At 38.4% G+C, this 23,087-nt stretch overlaps 1 protein-coding gene across 1 annotated transcript in view; it reads left to right on the top strand.

The window, feature by feature from the left end:
• Positions 1 to 23,087, top strand: part of LOC114651693 (E3 ubiquitin-protein ligase RMND5A) — a 72,092-nt gene that overhangs the window by 7,890 nt on the left and 41,115 nt on the right. The window contains exon 2 of the mRNA XM_028801565.2: positions 16,371 to 16,513. Within this exon, the coding sequence (XP_028657398.1) occupies positions 16,371 to 16,513 (143 nt within the window). The remainder of the gene's footprint in view (positions 1 to 16,370; positions 16,514 to 23,087) is intronic.

Genomic DNA, 23,087 nt, shown 5'->3' with positions numbered 1-23,087 from the left:
TAAATCTTACTTGAAGGTCCACATGTTAGGCATAATAATTTTTATTTTCTGTCATTAACTTTTTTTTATCAATATACCATTAAATTGAATTGAAAATACAGCCACAACATTATTAGTGTTATTGATGGCTAATTAATACTTGAAATGACTGAATTTTAATTTATTATTCACATATGACTGCAAAGTCCATTTTCAGCAGCTATTCCTTCAGTGTCCGAGTGGTTAACTGCCTTAGCTCATCCTTAACTAGTCGTATTTAAATACCAATTGGTTAGTAGATAAACCTTTGTAATTGTGTTATCACTGCTGAAACATGTTATTCTCTTCAAAAAGGCAAATATTTTTTTTTAGGTTGCAGAGTACTAGCATTCCAGAACTTCAGTTCTGTGTTCCAAAGTCATTAAAACTTAACAGGTTTCTCAAGAAACACATCAGTTTATTGTATTTATTTATTTGTTTGTTTGTTTGGAAAAATGAAAGTTATTTCATGTGTCTTTAGAGAATGTCTCTGGGGATGCTGACCTAAGAGGCAGAGTTTAAATGAAAAAGCCATATCTGAAACTGAGGAATGAAAAAAAAAAACATGAAAACATTGTCATTTTAAAAATGTAGGGAGGCACATTTATGAAAGTGAACTTAGAGGTGCATGCATTTCTGGGACTTTTTATAGAAAAAGTGAAATATACAATTTCAAAGTCAAACTATGGGATAAGGCACACACCACGCTTCATCGTAGAACAGGTGCCCTGGAGCATTTCAGTTTAAGTTGCTTAAAAAACAACCAGCCAGGACATACTTTCAGACAGCTTTGATTGTTTCATTAGATTATTGATGTTGGCAGTAAATGACAAAGACAATAAAATTGTCATCAACAACAGGCAGCATAGGAAATACATTTTATTTGACAGGTTTTGTTGCCTTCTGTCATTTACAAATAAATACTGATTTAGTAACTATAAATTGTTGATTTTTTTCCCTCTTCTTATTAGTGTGCTCCTAATCAAATTTCATATTAAGCATGTGAGTGAGAATACCTAGTGTAGGCTGTAGTTTGATGTTGAAACAAACAACCACCTAAATGATAGTACTAGGCTGATGTTGGCAATCAACGTAGCTTTTATACAGTGTAACATCTAGCAGACACTTGCAGAGTATGATGGTGTACTATGTATTGTTTTAAGTCTTGCAACTAACTTTAAGTGAGTATAGGGCTTGTGGACCACCAGGTGGGCACACCGCCACCCATACCCAACACAGACACATGCAGAGGCACAAGTATAAGCACATGCTTTTATTTTTTCTTCTTTTTCCCTTGTGGGAAATGCCTTCCCCCGTTTCCCACAAACACAGGACAGTTCACAACCACAACACAATACTCTCTTCTTCTCTCTCTTTTCTTCCCTCCACAAGCTTTGTCTACCTCCTCCCGACTCTGGCACTCCAAGTAGTGTCCGCTGGCTCCTTTTATAAGGCACCCAGAAGTTGTTCAGGTGCAAGTTGCCGCATTTCCAGCAGCACTTCCCAATGTGGAGGAAGAGCTGCTTTCCAGGGCTCAGCAGTAGCTATAGCACTCCCTGGCAGCACCCGTGGAACCCAACTCCAAACTCCATCTCCCATGGAGCCCTGCGGGAGTCCGAGGCACTGCTGCAACCCAGTGGGGGTACCATATAGCTCTGGATTTGCTGTCTCTCCCAGTACCTTCCAGCGTGGAGGCATCTCGGCCGGGCAAGGGCCCCGGCCGTATGCCACAGACTATACAGGTAGTTCCCAAGTTACGGACATCTGACATACGACTTACAAACGGGGCTGCAGCTGCTCCTTCATCTGTGTGGGGGATGCGATGCAGGCTCCGCGGTAACTGCCGCTCCGTCATCTTCGGCCTGGGGACACTGCAAGCGGTGGCTGGTGGGGGTGATTTTGCTGCTCACACAGTGTAGTGTCCCTCGAGCGGCTCCGGTTGATGAATGGGGCGGTGGGAGCCACACCCCATTCATTCTCAGTGGGTGGCTGGGTGCGCGGCAAGCAGTGACCCAGGGTCCATAGTCGCCAGGGCCACAGCAACCGCTTGTGTACATGATGGAGGCTTGATGGTTCGCTGCTTGCCCACCACACCGCCGCAGCTACTGCTCCTGACTGCCCCGTTCGTTGTCGGTGGGCAGCTGGTGATGCTGCAAGCGGTGACCCGGTTGTGGCTGAATGGAGGCCATTGAGGGTGAATGGGGCGGTGAGGGGCAGCATTGTATAGTGTGCCTCGGGTGGCTGCCTGTTGAATGGGGGCGGTGGTGGGCGATTCACTACCCGCCTTTGACCGCAACCTGCTCGTTCTTGGTGGGCAGACGCTGCAGACAGCATACCGTATGTAATTGGAGGTGACTGTGTGGTGGGCGGGTGGTGAATCGCCCTCGCCATCCCCATTCATTCTCAATAGCAAGCCTGCTTGTACTGTTACGTACATAGCAGGAAGTTGTCTCTCGTTCAGTATGCCAGACGTGTTGACGAGGGGTGCCTTCCTGCTGTGATAGCGTGTACAATGCTGTGCAGAAGAGCTCATCTTAACCTTTTGTCTTCACCCATCAACAATGTCTCTGAAACACAAATCTGATGCAAGTGCTGATGATACAGTAAAGAAGAGAAAAACCATCACCATGGAAAATAAAGTAGAAATAATAGAAAAGGTCAGAGAGAGGTGAAACTCCATCATTCTTTGGCAGAGCACTTGGTTACAGTCGGTCAACGATAGCATTTATTAAAATAATGTACCTGTTCTGACTTACATACAAATTTAACTTAAGAACAAACCTACAGTCCCTATCTCGTGTGTAACCCAGGGACTGCCTGTATACTGAAAAAATAAATTTAGAAAGGCAAAATTGTAGCTGTGACATATCTTGTAAATATCCAACAATAGTAGAAATGTATTACGTTTTTTCATGTTGTTGTCTGAAATTAATTTATATGTGTTTTTAAATTAAACATGCGTTTCTTGATCAATGTCCATACATTTACTTAAGCTTTTTTTACTCAGTACTAGAAATATACACTGTTAAGGCTTTCTTAAGGCAATAGGAATTCATAAAGTTATTTGCTTTGTGTTCTGAGACCAGATAAATGATCCAATCTTTCTTTTATGTTTTAATTTCCAAACTACTTCTATACCACAGCTGCACCAGTCTCACTTCAGGGGACAACTTGTTAAGAAGTTTGTAGTGAATAGCGGTGAAATCTGTACTTGCAAAGGCTGCAACATAGGTTTTCATCCTAAAACCTGCCCTCCAGTTCCTCCAGTCCCGGCACTTTAAACAGCTGGTGTTGTATGGAGACAGCAAAAGAAACCGAACAAAAGACTTGGTGCTGATAGAGAAAATAAATAGCTAAAATTGCTATTGTCAAATCAGGAACTTAATAGCACAAGGTAACTGAAGCTTAATGTTAATTTGTATTTTGTTTAATGAGCAAGGCATCAGAGGAGACAAGACTCAAAAACAGACACACACACACATGCATACATGTAAACCACTGCAGCTGCTTGGCTCCGTGTATTTGAGAAGTGCTTCTGCCTGCTATAATATCTATCTGTCATTTTGACTATTGTACCATTAGTGGACATAACAACAGAAAATAGAAGTTAGATAAGCATTGTGATCTATAGAAATGCGGCATGTTAAAACAATAAGGCTATAGTCTAGCACGGCATGTCTGCATTTCCAATTAGGCACTAATGTTAACTTAATTTAGTTAATCCTTTAGACATGTAGTTAGAAAGTGGATTCTGTGCAGCCTCATCTGTTGTTCTACTGGTGTAGTTAGGCAAATTTTATTGATTTGGGTATTTTGAGTATTGAAATTTGCATCTGATAAGGCACAAGGTGAAGAGAGAGGTGGTGAAGGCTAAAGAAAAGGCGTATGATGAGTTATATGAGAGGTTGGACACTAAGTAGGGAGAAAAGGACCTGTACCAATTGGCTAGACAGAGGGACCGAGCTGGGAAAGATGTGCAGCAGGTTAGGGTGATAAAGATGGAAATGTACTCACAAGTGAGGAGAGTGTGTTGAGCAGATGGAAAGAGTACTTTGAGAGGCTGATGAATGAAGAGAACGAGAGAGAGAAGAGGCTGGATGATGTGGAGATAGTAAATCATGAAGTGCAACGGATTAGCAAGGAGGAAGTAAGGACAGCTATGAAAAGGATGAAAAATGGAAAGGCTGTTGGTCCAGATGACATACTGTACCTGTGGAAGCATGGAGGTGTTTAGGAGAGATGGCAGTGGAGTTGTTAACCAGATTGTTTAATGGAATCTTGGAAAGTGAGAGGATGCCTGAGGAGTGGAGAAGAAGTGTACTGGTGCCGATATTTAAGAATAAGGGGATGTGCAGGACTGCAGTAACTATAGGGGAATAAAACTGATGAGCCACAGCATGAGTTTATGGGAAAGAGTAGTGGAAGCTAGTAGTGCTGGGTGGTATGACCAAAATTCTTTATCACGGTATTTTTCAAAATTATACCGGTTTCACTGTATTCAACGGTATTTTTTTCCATGCATGAGTGGATGTTAACCATATTTTCCACTGCAATTACTGCAGTAGACTGGCTAAGAATAACCTATGCCACTGTCATGAGAATTGTACATTGTACAAAAAAACATGTTAATGTGCACACAAGTATTAATACAGGTTTGCATGGCCCCATAAAGTGATAGTTTTCAAGGAGGTGGCACTAATGAAGAGAGGGAATCACATTGCATGACAGAAATATAGAACCTTTTTATTGAACAAATTTTGCAAACAACTTGAACAAAAATTTTGACAACATATTTTCAACCATCCAAAGAGGCATTTAGACTTAGTAAAATATCCAGAGGTGCTTGTCAAATGTTGTATTGCACTGAACATGTCTTAGAAAAGGTATAAATAGTAAATATGTTTTGTAAACCAACTACACTTTCTGTTAATGTTAACAAGCTCTGTCCACTGACACGTTAGTTACAGTGGTGTGAAAAACGCCCCCTTCCTGATTTCTTATTCTTTTGCATGTTTGTCACACAAAATGTTTCTGATCATCAAACACATTTAACCATTAGTCAAATATAACACAAGTAAACACAAAATGCAGTTTTTAAATGATGGTTTTTATTATTTAGGGAGAAAAAAAATCCAAACCTACATGGCCCTGTGTGAAAAAGTAATTGCCCCCTTGTTAAAAAATAACCTAACTGTGGTGTATCACACCTGAGTTCAATTTCCGTAGCCACCCCCAGGCCTGATTACTGCCACACCTGTTTCAATCAAGAAATCACTTAAATAGGAGCTGCCTGACACAGAGAAGTAGACCAAAAGCACCTCAAAAGCTAGACATCATGCCAAGATCCAAAGAAATTCAGGAACAAATGAGAACAGAAGTAATTGAGATCTATCAGTCTGGTAAAGGTTATAAAGCCATTTCTAAAGCTTTGGGACTCCAGCGAACCACAGTGAGAGCCATTATCCACAAATGGCAAAAACATGGAACAGTGGTGAACCTTCCCAGGAGTGGCTGGCTGACCAAAATTACCCCAAGAGCGCAGAGACGACTCATCCGAGAGGTCACAAAAGACCCCAGGACAACGTCTAAAGAACTGCAGGCCTCACTTGCCTCAATTAAGGTCAGTGTTCACGACTCCACCATAAGAAAGAGACTGGGCAAAAACGGCCTGCATGGCAGATTTCCAAGACGCAAACCACTGTTAAGCAAAAAGAACATTAGGGCTCGTCTCAATTTTGCTAAGAAACATCTCAATGATTGCCAAGACTTTTGGGAAAATACCTTGTGGACTGATGAGACAAAAGTTGAACTTTTTGGAAGGCAAATGTCCCGTTACATCTGGCGTAAAAGGAACACAGCATTTCAGAAAAAGAACATCATACCAACAGTAAAATATGGTGGTGGCAGTGTGATGGTCTGGGGTTGTTTTGCTGCTTCAGGACCTGGAAGGCTTGCTGTGATAGATGGAACCATGAATTCTACTGTCTACCAAAAAATCCTGAAGGAGAATGTCCGGCCATCTGTTCGTCAACTCAAGCTGAAGCGATCTTGGGTACTGCAACAGGACAATGACCCAAAACACACCAGCAAATCCACCTCTGAATGGCTGAAGAGAAACAAAATGAAGACTTTGGAGTGGCCTAGTCAATGTCCTGACCTGAATCCAATTGAGATGCTATGGCATGACCTTAAAAAGGCGGTTCATGCTAGAAAACCCTCAAATAAAGCTGAATAACAACAATTTTGCAAAGATGAGTGGGCCAAAATTCCTCCAGAGCGCTGTAATAGACTCATTGCAAGTTATCGCAAACGCTTGATTGCAGTTATTGCTGCTAAGGGTGGCCCAACCAGTTATTAGGTTCAGGGGGCAATTACTTTTTCACACAGGGCCATGTAGGTTTGGATTTTTTTTTCTCCCTAAATAATAAAAACCACCATTTACAAACTGCATTTTGTGTTTACTTGTGTTATATTTGACTAATGGTTAAATGTGTTTGATGATCAGAAACATTTTGTGTGACAAACATGCAAAAGAATAAGAAATCAGGAAGGGGGCAAATAGTTTTTCACACCACTGTATATGGATTGTAATGGCGTTGGTTATCTTGATTCACCGCTTGCTTTTTTTGTCGGAGGCAGTACCTCTTGCAAACACATATACAAGAGACATCTGACTCAAGTGACTTCTATTTACCTGAGGACGTGGAGGGTGCTAATCTTAGTTCCATATATTCATGGCACTCCAAAGCCTGTTTGTGGCTAAGGTGGTGCAGCAAGTTGCTCGTGTTGCCGCCTCCGGTGACAACTTTAGCTCGACAGCATTTACAGTAAATAGTTTTGTCCACATCCGACCTTTTAAAATCAAAGTATCTCCAGACAACAGACACGGCTCATTTTTTCGGAAAAAGTTCTTCTGTATCATCATGTTCAACTTTATCGTCTGCTATAGCTTCAGTTTTAGAATGTTTTCTGTCCATTTTCACCGCTCAATACCTCCACTCCAGTACAGTTTTTACCAAAAAGTTCTATTTTGGTTTCATCTGACCATATGACATTCTCCCAATCCTCTTCTGGATCATCCAAATGCTCTCTAGCAAACTTCAGACGGGCCTGCACATGTACTGGCTTAAGCAGGGGGACACGTCTGGCACTGCAGGATTTGAGTCCCTGGCGGCGTAGTGTATTACTGATGGTAGCCTTTGTTACTTTGGTCCCAGCTCTCTGCAGGTCATTTACTAGGTTCCCCCTTGTGGTTCTGGGATTTTTGCTCACCGTTCTTGTGATCATTATGACCCCACAGGGTGAGATCTTGCGTGGAGCCCCAGATCAAGGGAGATTATCAGTGGTCTTGTATGTCTTCCATTTTCTAATAATTGCTGCCACAGTTGATTTCTTCACACCAAGCTGCTTACCTTTTGCAGATTCAGTCTTCCCAGCCTGGTGCAGGTCTACAATTTTGTTTCTGGTGTCCTTTGACAGCTCTTTGGTCTTAGCCATAGTGGAGTTTGGAGTGTGACTGTTTGAGGTTGTGGACAGGTGTTCTTTTATATTGATAACGAGTTCAAACAGGTGCCATTAATACAGGTAACGAGTGGAGGACAGAGGAGCCTCTTACAGAAGAAGTTACAGGTCTGTGAGAACCAGAAATCTTGCTTGTTTGTAGGTGACCAAATACTTATTTTCCACCATAATTTGCAAATAAATTCTTTAAAATCAGACAATGTGATTTTTTGGATTTTTTTTCTCATTTTGTCACTCATAGTTGAGGTATACCTATGATGAAAATTACAGGCCTCTCTCATCTTTTTAAGTGGGAGAACTTGCACAATTGGTGGTTGACTAAATAATTTTTGCCCCACTGTATGTATGTATGTATGTATGTATGTATGTATGTATGTATGTATATATATATATATATATATATATATACTGTATATATATAATATATATATATATAATATGTAATTCACTAAAGCAGCCGACCATGGGCAGGCAAGACGCAAGAAAGAGCCCCGCCCGCCAACAATTCACTAAGCAGCCGACCATGGGATACGCACGACAGAGCCACGCCCATGGCAGGCAAGACACAAGACAGAGCCACGCCCATAATTCACTAAGGCAGCCCAAGCAGCCGACCATGGGCAGGCAGAGAGAGACACACACACACACACACACACACACACGCATGAGCGAGAGAGACGCACGCACGCGTGAGAGAGAGAGAGAGGGGGCTGGACGCATACAGCAGAGAAGGCAGTTAAAGAATGCCCCGGGCTTGATTTTGTTTTCACTTCTGTTTACAGTGATCAGTTCATAGCGTGCATTTTGGCAATGTTACTTTTCTTGGTGGTTTATTAAATTACGGATTTTTCAAATGTTCATTTTTTACCTGTGCTTAAAACTCATTAAAAAAGTGTTTTTAACGAGCGTTTCGTAGCGCTATAGCGCGAACTCTTGCAGTGTTAAGTTTTCTCTGTTGTTCAAGGTTTTCTCAGTGTTCTTCAATGTTTTTACATTTAGTTTACTATTACGCTGTGCATTCTATGGTATACTCCTATCTATCTATCTATCTATCTATCTATCTATCTATCTATCTATCTATCTATCTATCTATCTATCTATCTATCTATCTATCTATCTATCTATCTATCTATCTATCTATCTATCTATCTATCTATCTATCACTAAGGCGGCTGACCATGGCAGGCAAGACAGAGCCACTTTTCAGTCACGGACAGTTGTATGTTGCTCTCTCCAGAGTTCCATCTTTTCATTCACTCATAGTCGTATCGTCAAACCCACCCCATTTGGACAACTGTGTCTTTCAGGAAGTCTTCACACATCAATAAGTATTTATGCAGCGTATGCTGCGCTGCAGGTTGGCTAGTATTTTTATATATCCTGGACTTTTACCTGGTTTTTGAATATATTTTTTTGTACTGGTCGATTATCTTAATTTTTATTTTGGTACAGTCTTTTCAGTTTAGTTTTTTTTTTTTTTAAACTTAAACATGGTTCAAGAAATACGTGTTGTATGTCCATAGCACTAGGATTGTAGATAAATGCAGATATACCCATTGAAGACATAGTGAATGTCTTTTTTTTCTCCAGCGTTGTATAGCGTTATCTTCTGAAAATACTGTAAAATGTTTTTTTAAGGACATAATAACAATAATAATACATTTTATTCATATAGCTTCTTTCCCGTGCTGAATTAGAAAACTCACATTAGACAACTTTTCCAGTAATGTTCAGCTGTAGATGTCATTTACACAATTTTTGGTAGATGGAGATAGTTGGCAGCTCACTCATGTGAAGGCCAGTTGCATAATGTGTTATCCCAAGTGACTGTGCCAAGTAGTTTGCATAATCAAACAGATTTGATTTTGTCTTTAGTCATAGGCTCTGTGTTGCTTGAAAGGTGACAACCAATGAATGCTCATCCGGAAATACACTGCATAGAATGCAACAGTGAGGAAAAAGTAACCTGGGTGTTTTGGACCTCACAAACAGAAGCGCTTGACTGTGTGGAGAGTCGGCACATAGTTGCATAATTTGACATGGCCAGTGATTTTCAGTTGCATAATTTGACATGGCCAGTGATTTTCATTCATGCAAACTGAAAATTGTCTAGCGACGAGATCAGCAACTGGAGTTGGCTAATCTAACAAACCTTCCAACTAGAAGTCGCATAATGCAATACTCACATTGTAACAAGGTCCGCCTGTTCAAGGGACAGGCTGTTTACTTTTAAACTTTGGGTCAAGTACTGCATTTCACAGAACTTTATGAAGGCAAGTAGATTCCCACAACATGCTACACAAGACTAAATAAACACCTTACTTCCTTTTTTAGTTTGATTGACTCAGGTAAAGAAACAACAGCTTATATCAGACACAGAGTAAAAGTTTGTTGTCCAACATATCCAGTTGTTATCACCAGCTTTGGTTGATTTTTTTTTTTTTTACTTTTATTATTTTTCTGTGTGTCACAGTCATTAGCTTCCTTATAGATATCTTTGTGGTAGTAGTTCGGGATTGTTTTAAGTTCAACAAGTTCCTTCTGTTTAATTGAGATCCATACATCCAAATGCCTATGCTAACAATACACTTGCTATTGTTACTGTCAGTGACAAAATCTGAATACTTCAAGACATTTCTTTCAAGTTTATGTCCAATTCTTTGCTCTGTGTCCATGTTCAAAAACATTTTTTCTCATTAGCTGACATCTTTTATGCTCATTAGTCCATATAGTCATTTAATATGTATCTAATTAGTACAAAAATTAGTACAGGGTTAGCCAATGGTAGCCATGTTCCTTCTAAGGACTGAATTGTTGTGAGCAAAAATATTTTGTCATGAGCTAAAATTTTCAGTTACATTACCTTGTGAACTCTACTTACTGCTATGCAATATGATTATCTGTTGATATGGTGAAACAGTGGTAGCGCTGCTGCCTCACAACAGGAAGACCAGGGTTAACATCCCGGGTGCTTGCTGTGCAGTGGTTTATGTTTTCTCCCCATGTCCATGTGGGTTTCCTCTGGGTACACCAATTTCCTACCACAGTCCAGAGATGCTCAGGTTTAGGCCATGTCACAGACTTCATTTACTCGTACATAATCTTAGCGCATCTGAGGCAGTGGCTGCGTGCTGCTGTAGCTGCCATTTGTGTAGTCTGACATGCTCAGCAACTCACTCCAACTAGTATGCAACTTGCCCCAACCAAGGTAAGCAGGTTTGATTTAGCCCAAAGTTGTAGTGGCAGGCTCTCAGTGCATGAGAATTGACAACCAATGAGCGTTCGCTCAGAAGTACAATGTATATAATGCATTAATGAGAAATAAAGAATGCAGGGGTATGGACCTTGAAAATAGAACAGGGCCTCATTTGTCTGGTGTCTTGTACTTTACGCACCATGACAGAATGGAGGGGGGGAAAAAGGGGAGAGATTATGGCTGAACTCATTGTACTTGTTAACCCTTCAGACAACACCATCAGAAAAAGAGACGACCACAACTGTTCTGGAAGTCCTTATACAGTCATGTAATTTGGCGTGCCCAGCTTTTATTTATTTATTTAAATTGACTTGGTCCAGCAACAAGATCAGCTACTGAAGTCTGAAATTTGACATACCCTTCAACTAGAAGTCATAAGTGATGTCTGTCTTTAGGTGAATTGGTGATGCTAAACTTGTCCCTAATGTAGTGTATGTATGTATTTATGTGTATGTTCCAAGATTATGATAGTTTTGCCTTTTTATATTAGTTTTTATTTCTACATTTTTTCTCACCTTACTTGGAAATTCAGTTTAGTTTTAGTTTTCCTTCATCATGTATTTTTAGTTTTAGTTTAGTTTTTATTTCACAAAGCCATTTCTATTTTATTTTTATATATATTAGTTTCAGTTTTAGTTTTAGTAATTATGGCATGGAGCTCCTACAGAGTTTAGTGTCACAATCAGACAGAACTGTACACTTAACAGATTTAGATACGAGTTTAATGTTAGTGGAAGCTTACTACACTACATGGTTTACAATCTGGTTTTGTTTTTGTCTGATAAAAACAAGCATAATCAAAACTAGATACTGAATATGAACAATTTTACACAATTTTATAATTTTAAAAATATTTTCTCATGAAAATCATGGGGGCTTAGGAAGAACAGGGCTCTTAGACTTGAATGAGTGTGCAGACCCCACCTCGCTGTATTGAGGGAAACAAAGAAAAACACACATGTAGTGTCAGGGTTAGGGGCCGTGAGACTTGAATAGCCCAACATAAAGGACAGTAAACCCATAATGAGCAGAGCAAGAGCAGGTAATAGGAGTACGGACAGGCATAAAACGACAGAGACAGCGTCTGAGATTAAGAACAATATATACATTATCTAAACCAGTTTATCCATGGCAGGATCACAGGAAACCTGGAGCCTACCCAAGCAGGTTTGAATGTCAGGCAGGAAAAATCCCTGGTAGGCAATATGAATGATAAGGCTGATGTTAAGAACAAAAAGAATATGATATTTCAACTATCTGTTTTGAGAGAGAAAAACATTGAAAAAGGGGAGACAAACATTTGAAAATATAATTCTGCTAATGGATTACTTTCACAATATCAGGTATTTTGAGTTGTGAATATGAACTAAAAAAGAAAAATTCACAAATACGAGGGTTGTCTGGGTTCCGCACGGAATTTTATCGTTTGTCGAGTGTCAGCCTGTCGAAACCTGTTCTGCTGTGTAGAGGGATTATTTAAGTGGTTGCATGTTTTTGTTCAGATGTTTTGCTCCCTCTCTTCCTTCAGAATGAACACGAGAAGCAAACGAACTGAGAGTGTGCAGCCGGCGCTAGCGGCGAAGCTTCCGACTCCGTGCGTGCGTGACTTTCGAGTGATGATTTTTTACGACTTTTCTGATGGTTTAATCTGCTCGGTGGAACGCACCATGTTTGCCATCTTTTTCAACATCGATGGCATTGTCGCATCAATTCCGCTGATGGAGGGGACAACTGTCACCTCTGAGTGGTACACCACTCAGTGCCTGCCTGACGTTTTTTCTGCAATGGCTAGAGGCTGGTCCAAGAACTTGCGAAGGCACTTTTTGCATCATGACAATGCGCCAGCCCACACGGCTAATGCGACGAGGCATTTCATTGAAGACAGTGGTGTCAACGTTTTGAACCCGCCACCCTACTCGCCTGATCTTGCACCATGTGACTTTTGGCTCTTCCCGAAGGTGACAGAACCCCTGTGAGGCCACAACTTTGAAACTTGAGAGGAACTGATTGCAGCTGTCAAAGAACAGCTGGACAACCTCCTAAAGACAGCCTTTCGCGAGTGTTTTGCGGCGTGGGTCAGAAGAGCCCAAAAGTGCATTGATGTTGGCGGTGAATACTTGGAAAAAGTTTAAAAAGGATTGAAGTACATGAGAAAAATAGAAAAAAAAAATCCTTGGCTACTTATTTCGAGTGATTCCGCGCGGAACCCAGACAACCCTCGTATAGAATAAACACAAAAACCCATTGGTATGTTTAGTTTTTCATCACTTGGCAGACTCTCTTCGCCTACCTACCTTTGGTTGTATCGCTTTATTGTTAAATTATGTTTTTAAAGCAAAAGTAATTGGTCAGTAACAATATGCTGATCTTGTATGATGACCGTGTCAATCTCTCGATCAGCGCTGTTTTATTTTCAAAAACCAGGAGTGATCTCCCCTCGGCTTTCTTGAATACTCAGATATAAGAATGGATATTTGATGAGTAAACCGCAAGACATTTATAATTTTATATTATGTACATTAAGGAATCATCAACAACAAATCAAATCAAATTAATTATATATTGATCAATTATTATAAAAGTAAAGTTGAATAAATCGGACTCTGCAGCTGCATGAATAAAAAACAAAAATCGAGTATGTGTTCAGGTAAAGTTCCACTTCTGGCTGATGAATTTGGCCCAAACGTTAATACAGATCTACAGTTGTGGTGTAACAACCACATGATGAATGTCATCCATTTATCTCGTTGCTTTTTGAGTTATCGTGTTTATACACGCACACACATACGCACACACACAATTCCAAAAAACGGTATTTTTGGACTCTGGGAGGCCTATAACATCAAGATTCACCAAAATATCAAGGTTGAATTTTTTCATGATTACTATACTTTCTCCATACTTCATATATGAGAAAGTAAAAACGATTTCTTCTATGTGAAGTGGCAGGTGAATTGCTGTCAACAAAAAGCAGTCACCTGAGAAATGAACTGAAACGTTACTTACTCGTGATTTTTCTCTCCATATGGTAAATGTTCCAGTTTCAGCTGTTTTAATTACATCTTGATATACAACAAGCGCAAAGAAATGTGGTGACACGTAAATCGCTTTCAATTTCACACGCTTTACGCACCCGCATTCAGCTTGCTGTTACTGCAAATGCTGTGTGAACAGCCACCCTCTGTCACCAGCCGCCGTTCACTGGATGAACATGTGCGGGCGGCTCGTGATGGATGACTTTCTGTTACAAGGGTTAAAGACTAACGGCAAGAATATTCATTCAAAAACGAAAACTAAAAATATTTTAGTAAATTGTTATTTTATTTCAGTTAGTCTTTCCAGGTACTTTAATAGTTTCGTTTAGTTTTAGTTTTTCATTTTGGTTTTGTTAATTATTTTATTTCAGTTTATGAAAATGTTTTTTTAATAATAGTTTCAGTTTTGATTTTAGTTTTCATTAACTATAATAACCTTGGTGTGTTCACCTTGTGATGGGCTGGCACCTAGTCCAGAGATTGCGCCTGTGGCAATTACTTGCTAGGATAGGCTTCAGATTCCCTGGGACCTTGCTCTGGATAAGAAGGTATAGAAAATAGATGGCTGTATGTAATAATCTGAATTTTTTATGCATCATGTAACATGTATATATTAAAGTGGGATGTTTATTTAAACAATTCAGTCACAACCAATACCGTATATACTTGTGATCAGAACTTCACAAAAACTGGGCAGAGAAATTAACATTTTAATATATTTTAACAATTCATTACATACAGCTTGATTATTAAAAATTCGAATGTGAGCATCCCTACAAACCAAGTTACCCGATCTATTCTATAACATTTCAGTAATTATTTACCTCTCAGTTTCTGATCATAAAATAGGTCATTATGATATCAATTGACAAGAATAATCTATAATTCACTCCTCTAGAGTGCCTCTTTCTCTTGTACGGTTTGAATTAAAAACTAATCGGCACATCACCATCTCATTACAGGCTTAATTTTTAAGTTTGGTATTTCTCCATCCAGCTATTTTAGCGAGTCTAGACTGTCCTCAAGTAACAGTGATACAAAGACACACACACACAGACACAATTGTCTATACCATTATATTTTAAATATTACTGAGTGGTGCATTATTGATACAGTGGAACCTCGGCTCACGACCGTAATTTGTTCCAAAACTCTGGTCGTAACCGATTTGGTTGTGACCCAAAGTAATTCCCCCATAGGATTGTATGTAAATACAATTAATCCTGTAATTACTGTTTGGAAAATGCTCATATCCAAAGAGACTTATAAAAATGTAGTGTGCACAAAATACATCTGTGGTTAAAAAGAAAAAACTCAAAACTAGCAGACAAGCAAAATGGATGTTGAGTCATGGTTGATGACGGTTTGTACTGGCTGTGTTCATGTGCGTATTTGAAACCAGAGTACACGAACTGTAACTTACTAAAAATACGGCAGCTTTATTTTTGCCAACCATAGTAAGTGTAAATCCAGCCTGCGTTAAAATGAAACTCTGTTTTAAAAAATGTGCTTATTAAAAGAAAATAACAAAGCTGGTGGGATGTGTAGGGTCACCTGGTCCTTTTGTTGTTAATTGATAATGTCACTGAAATTTTAATATATCAGTTATGGTTAAAACAAAATGTTAACAGCTTCATTGTTACAGTATATAATGTTTTCTATATGTAGCCCCCTATATTTTATATTCCTATTTAAATATATTTGAGATCATACAGTATACTAAATAATTTTGGGGACAAACGCACATTTTTTCTCGATTTACCTATCTGCTTTACAGTTTAAAACTACAAATCAAACAATTCAGACATGGTTAAAGTGCACATTGTAGACTTAAATTTAAGGGCATTTGCATATATTCAGTCACACTGAGAACACTTTTTCTACATGGTCTCCCCACTTCAGGGCATCATACTGTTTGGGACATAGCAATGGTAGGTATATTAAAGCATTCATATTTCGCACTTTGTTGCATAACCCTTGCATATCATGACTGCTTGAAGTCTGTGATTCATACACATCACCAGGTGCTGAGTATATGCTCTGCCAATCCTCTAATGCAGCCATCTTCAGCTCCTGCTTGTTTTTGGGGCTGTTTTTTTTTTTTTTTTTTTTTTTTTTTTGATGCTATTAAAATCATGTTGGTTGTTGGCAAGGAAATAAGTGGTATTCTTTGCAACTTGTAACTTAAAGCCACCATGTCTTGTATAAAACTAACATTAAACGAGTTATGTTTTAAAATTTGTTATTATTTGTTAAAAAAGTAAATCTAGCCACTGGCATCTTGTACTGCGCTTGTATGTGCCTCGTGTTTGTGGCACCCTGCAACCCTTCTCAGGGTAAAAAACAAATTGAATTTCAATGGGCAGGCAGTTGGATAAATATAGTGTAAAATATTTATCATTTAAAATTAAATAGAATTTATGCAGTTTTGAAAATCTCAGTGCTAAAGACCTTCTTCTAGAATAACATCTGAACATGGGTGTTTCTTCTGTACATTTCAATGAGAGCATTCTTACATATTAACCCTTTTCTCTTCTCAGGGCAAGATGTTGAGTTATCAGGAACACTTTCCCTTGTTTTGTCACAGTGCTGTAAGCGGATAAAAGATACTGTACAGAAACTTGGTTCAGACCATAAAGATATTCACAGCAGTGTGTCTCGTGTAGGCAAAGCAATTGACAAGGTATGGTTGGTGTTCCTTTTTTAATTCAGAAAACATTTTGATTTGTAACAGTATTTGTTTTACAATTTAGAATTTTAGTAATATGGACTGCTTAAATGGCTTTTTTGCTGTACATGTGCAAATGGAATTTTTGAGTTGTTTTCATTCTGCAAAAATAACATCGATTCAATATTAGACGTATCTGCTTCAGACAGGTAGCTTACCCAATTTTCTTTTTACGCTCTTTGTTACTTCTGGGTTGGTAGTACATGTCTAGATGCTAAAACATGTCTGTCTTTTAGTATTGGATCTGTCATCCATCCCTAGAAGATAAATGGCTTCTTGCTTGCTAAAAATAACAACATTTAATACCCGTCTGTCATAGTTTTATGGACTTCTGATCCTTATGAAAGATACAGAGAAAAAACAAATGAAGCCCCAATAATTTGTTTACTCCATTTAGTTGCTATATTTAGATGTATATAATTAGAAAAGATTAATGTTGGTAGTAGCAACGGAACATTAATGTGAAAATGACATTTATAATTAAGTTATTTTATTTGTATGATTTTATGTGAAAGAGTAATATGAGGTTGTGCTTTAGAAAAACATTTTGAATTAATCAGACCACAAGTTACCTCTTATTTTCCCAAAAAATATATAGTTATGAAAACCTACAAAGGTTGCATGTTGGCACTGTAATACTTCGATAAATGTGTAATTAAAATAAATTTACCCTTGTGTGGAAAAATTGCTATTTGATAGAGTGCTGGGTTAAACAAGCATTTCTTCACATGGGATAATGATAAAGAGACAAGATTAAATAGCTGCTGTGGGATGATTCAGCTTCTGATTGATAACTGTGCTGCTCACAACAGGCTTCTGCATTTAGATAATGTTCGGGTTGAATTCCTCTCACCCAACTGCACAGCAGTGCTTCAGCTATTGGGTTTGGGCATTATTAGCACCCTGAAAGTGTATTATTGCAAGGAAATGCTGAGAAAAATTCTCGTCATCATAACTTGTAGACAGGAAAAGATTAAAATTAACACGAAAGAAGCTATTGAAATGATTGCAGACGTGTGGATGCAAGTTAAAGAAAGCACTATAGCTACAAATACAGAATCTCATTACAACAAAATATTTTTTAGGTCCCTGGCAGTTCGTTGTAACAGAGTTTTACCTGTATTATAAATGCTGTAAACGGAATTAATTCTCTTTGTGCCTTTGTTTACCCATAAAGAGAGAGCTGAGCTTACTTTTTAATAAATTGGGTACATTATTTAGAACAGTGCTTCCCAAACCCAGTACTGAGGACCCACTGTGGCTGCAGTTTTTGTTCCAACCAGCGTCTGTTTTTATTTGGACTCCTGGGCTAATTAAGTGAACTGTTATTTCCCAAGTTCTGTGTTTTGGGAACAATATAGTAATCAGAAAACTAAGTTTGGTTTAAAAAAAAATTTAATTAAAATGTACCAAGCATAATGTATTTTTTTTTCTTTTTAACAATATTTTCATCTTGATTTACATTCTACTTTTCTCGGTGTTCTAATTGTTTAATTAATCCACTATTTACTAATTAGTGGTCTGACGCTAAAGTAGTTGCAGCTTTTGATTATTCAGTGTTGTTTGCCTGGGTGTCTGCTTTGCTCGTTTTTAATTACATTTAAATGTATTATAAATGTAAAAATCATGCTGCTGAGAATGTAGAATAAGAGAAAAAAAATACAAGCTAATTAAATGAGATCAGTGTTATCAGGTGTTGTCACTGATTATGAATCTGGTTGGAACAAAAACCTGCAGCCACAGTGGGTCCCCAGGACCGAGTTTGGGAAGCACTGATTTAGAATATGTAAATGGAAAAAAAATCTGTTCTACTGGCACACAGGTTTCTTAAAGTGCTCTTAAAAACTTCACCTGACTTTTATTTAATTAACAGACTATAACACCAAATTTAATTATCCATCCTCTTCCGCTTATCCGAGGTCGGGTCATGGGGGCAGCAGCTTGAGCAGAGATGCCCAGACTTCCCAGACTTCAAATTTAATTAATATAACTTATTTTCAGTATTTTATGGCAGTGGTTAGCACTGGTGCTTCATAGTTTCAGCATTCTAGGTTCCATGCTCCGATTCTCTCCTTACCTTTCAAATCTTTTCAGTCCAACCTCCCCAGACACATCAATGTCAAATTTATTGGTGGTTCCAAAGTTTGAGTGTTCACATGAATGGGGTTTGCAATGTACAGGTGCCCTGCTCAGAGCCATTTTGTTCCTGATGTTGCGTGATAGGCTCTAGTTCCCCAAATCTCTGAAATGAATTTGTGTTAATGTTATTTTTAATCATGGTATTTAGAAGATAATTAAATATGTCCTTAAAAATCTATAAAATGTTTAAATGCTTGTTAAAAGGAAACTTGGGTGTTTTTGAAGTTGAAGTCATATTTTTCTCTATCATTACATGCTTTTTTCTTCTTTATCTCATTTGATAAGAGAAGCTGTACTTACTAATTTAATTAAAAATATAAAAGCGTCTCCTCAAGCTGCTTACAGCTTTTAGAGGAATGTTCTGAAGAACAAGCATTTAATTTTGTTAGTGATTTTTTTTACACAATTTTTAAATGGGAAGTCAGTAATTCTTTATTACAATCACAAAAACTAGTTGGGTTGGGTTTGGGGGAGGGTTTTAAATATATTAAGACTAACATGCGAATAATTCAACAGGGATGGAATTAATCAGTGATAATTAATAATCTGTAAATAAAGCATTTGTCTGTGTTAAGCACAAAATGACAGCATGGCTAAAAATATAGGGCAATTACACTAAAAACTGAAAAACTTTGTCACCTATGCTTTATATCAATCTCTCAATAATCAAGACATGGAAGTTATAGTTTGAATTTAGATATCAGTTCCCCTAAAAATTAGTGGATTGACAGAATGTGTCACTCCACTAGATTAGAACACACAAGGTGTTGAATAAGGCTAGTGAGATCTCATTTCTGTCAGGCCGTATCATAACAAGTAACCAGCCAGGTCATCACAATTTAGCTTAAGGTTAATTCTGACCATGAAATCTGACCATTTTGTCCATCTAGCCTTGATTGCCTCATCAAATTTATATTAATAAACTGGAAAACATTTTCCTCAGGTGAAGTGTACTGTATATGCTTATCATGTGAGAAACCAAGTGTACCCCATGAAATATTTTTGTTTGTATATGGACGTTTATGTTTAGAAAAAGGTGATCTAGTTGGCATAAAAAGTGATAAAAATTTGACTTTTGACAAAAAAAAATAAACAGATATGCCATTTGCATCTGTGGTAAAAAATAAGTACATGTGTCTAATAGATGGTATTGCTGCCTTACTCAGAAACAGCCTGAAGTAGGCATTTCCTATAAATTCATACCAGTCTCTGACATGGACTAAGAGAAAATTTTTCCCATTCCTCCGTGCAGAATTCTTTCAGGTCTACAATGTCTTCCTTACACAGACAATTTCAAATCCTCCAACGGCATTTCAATAGGATTTAGATCTTGGCTTAGACTTGGCAATTTCAGAGCACTCCGTGTCTTTCTTTGCTGCCGTGTCTTGGTGGATTGGCAGGAATATTTAGAGTCATTGTCATGTTGCAAGGTCCACTTTCAGCTGAGCTTCACTCTTCTGACAATGGTTAGTACCAAGTCATTGTACTTCCACCACCATGTTATACAGTTAGTATCAGATTCTTCTCGTCAAATACTGCCTTTGGTTTTTGCCAAACATCTGTTCTGGTACTATGGAAAAGTAACTCTTTTTGACTTGTCTATCCAGAGCACATTGTTCCCAAAAGTCCTGTGTCCTCGTGCATAATGCTGTGCATAGAATTCACACTACAATATGACGTAAGCACAAAAGTGGAAATGTGCTTACGCACAAAAAATCCAGATGCATAAATCTGTGCGAACGCCAGCTTCCACGTTCTTCCGCTCCATAAATCGCGGTCAGCGTGAAAATTAACACATGTGCACGTGCCTACTGCCCCACCACAACTCCTCCCAGAATTACGCCTCTTTGAATATGCAAATCAATATAAATAGCCCTTAAGCTCAGTGTTCTGTGAAAAGGCAATGGCAAAAGCACAAGGGAAAATAGAATTTCAGCGAATACCAAGTGGAGGCAAGGAAAAACGTACTATTTGTTGGTTTAAACAGTGGTATAAACAACAAAAGGAAGTTGATCGAGTGACATAGCGTATCGGAGAAACTCGAAAGCTCAACTTCACAAAGTCGCACAGTGCCTGAAATAAAAAGAAGTTGTCAGATATCAAAGTCACCGTGAAAAGGCAAGTCATAGCCCACCGTCTGAGTGTCATATGAAAGCTTATTAGGATACAGAGGGAAAAAAAAAGGTACACAGTGGGGAAAAAAAGCTTGAAATGTCAACTTTAATCTCTAAATTTCCACTTTAATCATGTAGTTTATTTTGTCATTAAAGTAGAACGTCATAAACTTCATCTTAAAATTGTTTAATTTACTAGTTTCTCAAATCCCATTGTAACTAAAGTAGTACGTTAAATGCTTTGTTTTATATTTGATCATCTATGTGTGTGAATCACTACCTGCTTCTGGTCTTTCTTTTCCTCCGACAGGACACAGAATCCAATACATTCGTGATATTACAGCTCTCTGAATAAGTAAAATACTGAGATGTATACGTGATATCATTTTCATGATGATAGGAGTTAAAGCATGTTATTAAACATGGGAACATGGTGGCGCAGTGATTGTTCATGTCTTATGCAAGATGCTTACTGTGCCATGCGCGACCTCCAATTCCTGTCCTTACTTTTCTTTCTCCAAATACCCAATTGCCATACAATCAGCTCTGTAACAGACATTAAGCCATCTGTAAGCTTAGAATGCTGATTCTTCAAAACTTTTAAGGAACATTGAAATATCTTCATAGTATGTGTTTATATTCTATCCATCTATCCTTCCAGTGTCGCGTCAGCACCAGCAAGAATACAGCGCGAGGCAGGAACAATCCATGAACGGAGTGCCAGTGGCTCGGTAGCGCTGCACCACCGTGTCCTCACATGTTTAATTATTAACAATATAGATTATTTAAATGAAGTTAAAGTTTTATGTGTATAATATAGTAAACATATTTTGCTGCATTTCGTCTTAAAAATGATATCGTCATCATATGTAAATACGCGCTTTATAAAGTGGCTGAGGTTGTGCAATATTATAACTGTAGTGCAAGTTTACAGTGAGGTAATTGTACTTATAAGTACAAACAGGTCTACAAGGAGCACTTGATGGACTTACTGAGTGCGTTTATAGTTCTTGGGATAAAACTGTTTGTGAACCGTGAGGAAAGGCTGTGAAGCATTTGCCATATGAGAGCAGTTCAATAGACAGAATGGCTGAGGCAGCGTGTGCTTGATGCTGTATACCGATAATTCTCTTTCCGATCAGCTGCTGTACAGCTGTGATTCACAGTCGGATACGGTGATATAAATACTCCGAGTGGTGCAGTGAGAGTAATATGGAAAAAGATGATCCGATGTTGCAACCCCTAACGGGAGCAGCTGAAAGAAGAAGAAGAAGGTACAGTGAGAGTAACAACACCAAAGCAGCAATGGTATTAAGAATAGTTTGACCATTCTGTGAACCATTAAATTCTTACAGGTTAATTACAATCAGATGCCATAAACTAATAACTAATATGCGGTTAATTTTGGTGTATTTATAAAGCCGTGTCAGGGATGTGGATCTAAAAAAGTAAGGGTAACCACACAGGAGCAGTAGCACTGCTTTGATGCTGGGTGCCGCCAGTCTGCAAAACCAAGCGCAGAACTTGCGTACGATAGGGTATGAGCTACCGTGAAAATGTGTGTGGCTTTACACCAAGTTTAGGTTTTATACATCGCAATTTGAGCGTGGAAATGTTCTTACGCAACATTTTTGTGCGTACACACCGTTTATACATGAGACCCCTGGTCTTTGCCTAGCTGTTCATGTGCATACTTTAGTCTGAACCCGATGTTCCTTTGGATTGCATAGGTTTCCTTCTGGCACACCTCTCATGTTGAGCTGATTTGTGCATTCTCTTTCTAATGGTAAAATCATGCACAGGTCCCGTGTTCAAACTGTGTAAAGTTTTTAAAGACTTCTTTCAACATATTTTGCTCTGCTCTTGGGCTGAACTTTTTGGGGCAGCCTGGCCTGGATGAGCTGGCTGTTGTTTGAAATCTTCTCCACCGGTATACGATCTTCTTGACAGTGGAATGTTTGATTTTCTCTTTAAATCCCTTCCCAGACTCTAAGGTGTCTATAACCTTTCTGAAAGCCTTCGAGAGCTGTTTTGATCTGGGCATGGTGATAATGCACATTTCAGCAGCAAAGAGCAAACCAAACTAAATGTCAAAGTTTTAACTAAGTCAGTTTCCTCCAAGATATGTAAAATTTTGCATTTGTGTTTATTTAAATTATACAGTGGACGAAAAAATGATCCTGTGGCATGATGTTTGTTTTATTATATATCCTTTATCTAATGTTGATCTTGATCATATCCACATATGTTTAAAATGTTTAAAATTAGATTTTGTG

The sequence above is a fragment of the Erpetoichthys calabaricus genome, chromosome 5, assembly GCF_900747795.2.
Source record: "Erpetoichthys calabaricus chromosome 5, fErpCal1.3, whole genome shotgun sequence".
Classification (NCBI taxonomy): domain Eukaryota; kingdom Metazoa; phylum Chordata; class Cladistia; order Polypteriformes; family Polypteridae; genus Erpetoichthys; species Erpetoichthys calabaricus.
The sequence above is the reverse complement of the archived record's forward strand: the minus strand, read 5'-3'. Positions and strand labels throughout refer to the sequence as shown.